We start from the raw sequence: 1,173 nt of genomic DNA on the forward strand, positions 1-1,173 counted from the left end.
GCATATTGGAGCGATTGATCCGCTCCGAGCGGAGGAAAAGGACCGCGAAGTTTGCGCGGGCATGCGCAAGCGACGCACGTTAGACATTCCGGCGTGAAGGTGCGAAAGGCGCTCGTGAAGTGAATCAATTGTCTTGAGTCGAGGCATTCGTCCCGGTGAAATCGGTCGCAAGTCGGATCGATGTTCGTAAGTCGGAACGAGTTCCTCTCAAAAAAGAAGATCGTTAGTCGAGGTACCTCTGTAGTTTGCGCCGTCCGTTACAAACAAGATAACGCGATGGTGAAATACACCGTTTGGTCAGAGGAGATTCATAGCGTTGCAGAAGGCTTGCGCGATTGTGGCAGGATTCATGCGTTCGACTACTTCCGAACTCAAGAGATGTGGTTTCGTAGGCTCTGACGCGTCCATCCGGCCAACTATCGTATTCATGACGAACTGTCCTTTAAGATCCGTAGTTTCGTCCATAGACACCCAAATTCTAGAATCGCCTCCGCGGATTCTGTCGATGGTGGCTCCATAGACTTTTTCAATTAGGTATGTCTTCCGGAGCGTCGTTTGATGCGGGAGAACTTTCATGGTGTACTTCTCAAAAAAGTTCCGGAATGAAGCATGTTCTACCTTATACAACGGTATGTTTGCCTCGAGCAGCATTTTGCACAGCTCCAGGTTGAACTAACTTTCCTTGTTCGAAACAGCTACAAAGCTGCTCAACAACGAAACTTGTGAAGATTCACCTTCCGCGCGACGATTTGCTCGATTCTTGTGGGAAGTCGGCTTCAAATGTTGTTGAACAAAATATTTCTTCTCACCATTCTCTGCCTTTTCGCACACTTTACGAAGTAAAATAGTGCCATCCGTTGAGAATGTCTCATCCCCGAACAACTTCACGAGGGCGCCCAATCTACCCTTCGATCTCAACGAAGACTTTGGCATTCTTCTTGCGCTTCGAGTCTCTCAATCGGCGATATACACGATACCACGAGATTCTTCACGGGACGGCTTAGCTTGCGTGAAGCCTAGGGATTACACAATTGATTTAGAACACGACTCATTGTCCGCGTTCGAAATGAATCGCCCATTATTCCGAACGACCCACGACATAAACATCTCAGCCAGCCGCAGGATTCGAGGAATCGAAGCTGCTAGGTTCGCCTCCCAGGAACGAAATATATC

General features: G+C 48.5%; 1 protein-coding gene across 1 annotated transcript; it reads right to left on the minus strand.

Annotated features, from left to right (window-relative positions):
• Positions 1-297: 297 nt before the first annotated feature.
• LOC108865253 (uncharacterized) lies at positions 298-651 on the minus strand. The gene has a single exon (XM_018642109.1). It carries the CDS (start codon positions 649-651, stop codon positions 298-300), a length of 354 nt encoding a protein of 117 aa, XP_018497625.1.
• Positions 652-1,173: the final 522 nt, after the last annotated feature.

Source organism: Galendromus occidentalis, unplaced genomic scaffold (assembly GCF_000255335.2).
Source record: "Galendromus occidentalis unplaced genomic scaffold, Mocc_1.1 scf7180000076533, whole genome shotgun sequence".
NCBI lineage: Eukaryota > Metazoa > Arthropoda > Arachnida > Mesostigmata > Phytoseiidae > Galendromus > Galendromus occidentalis.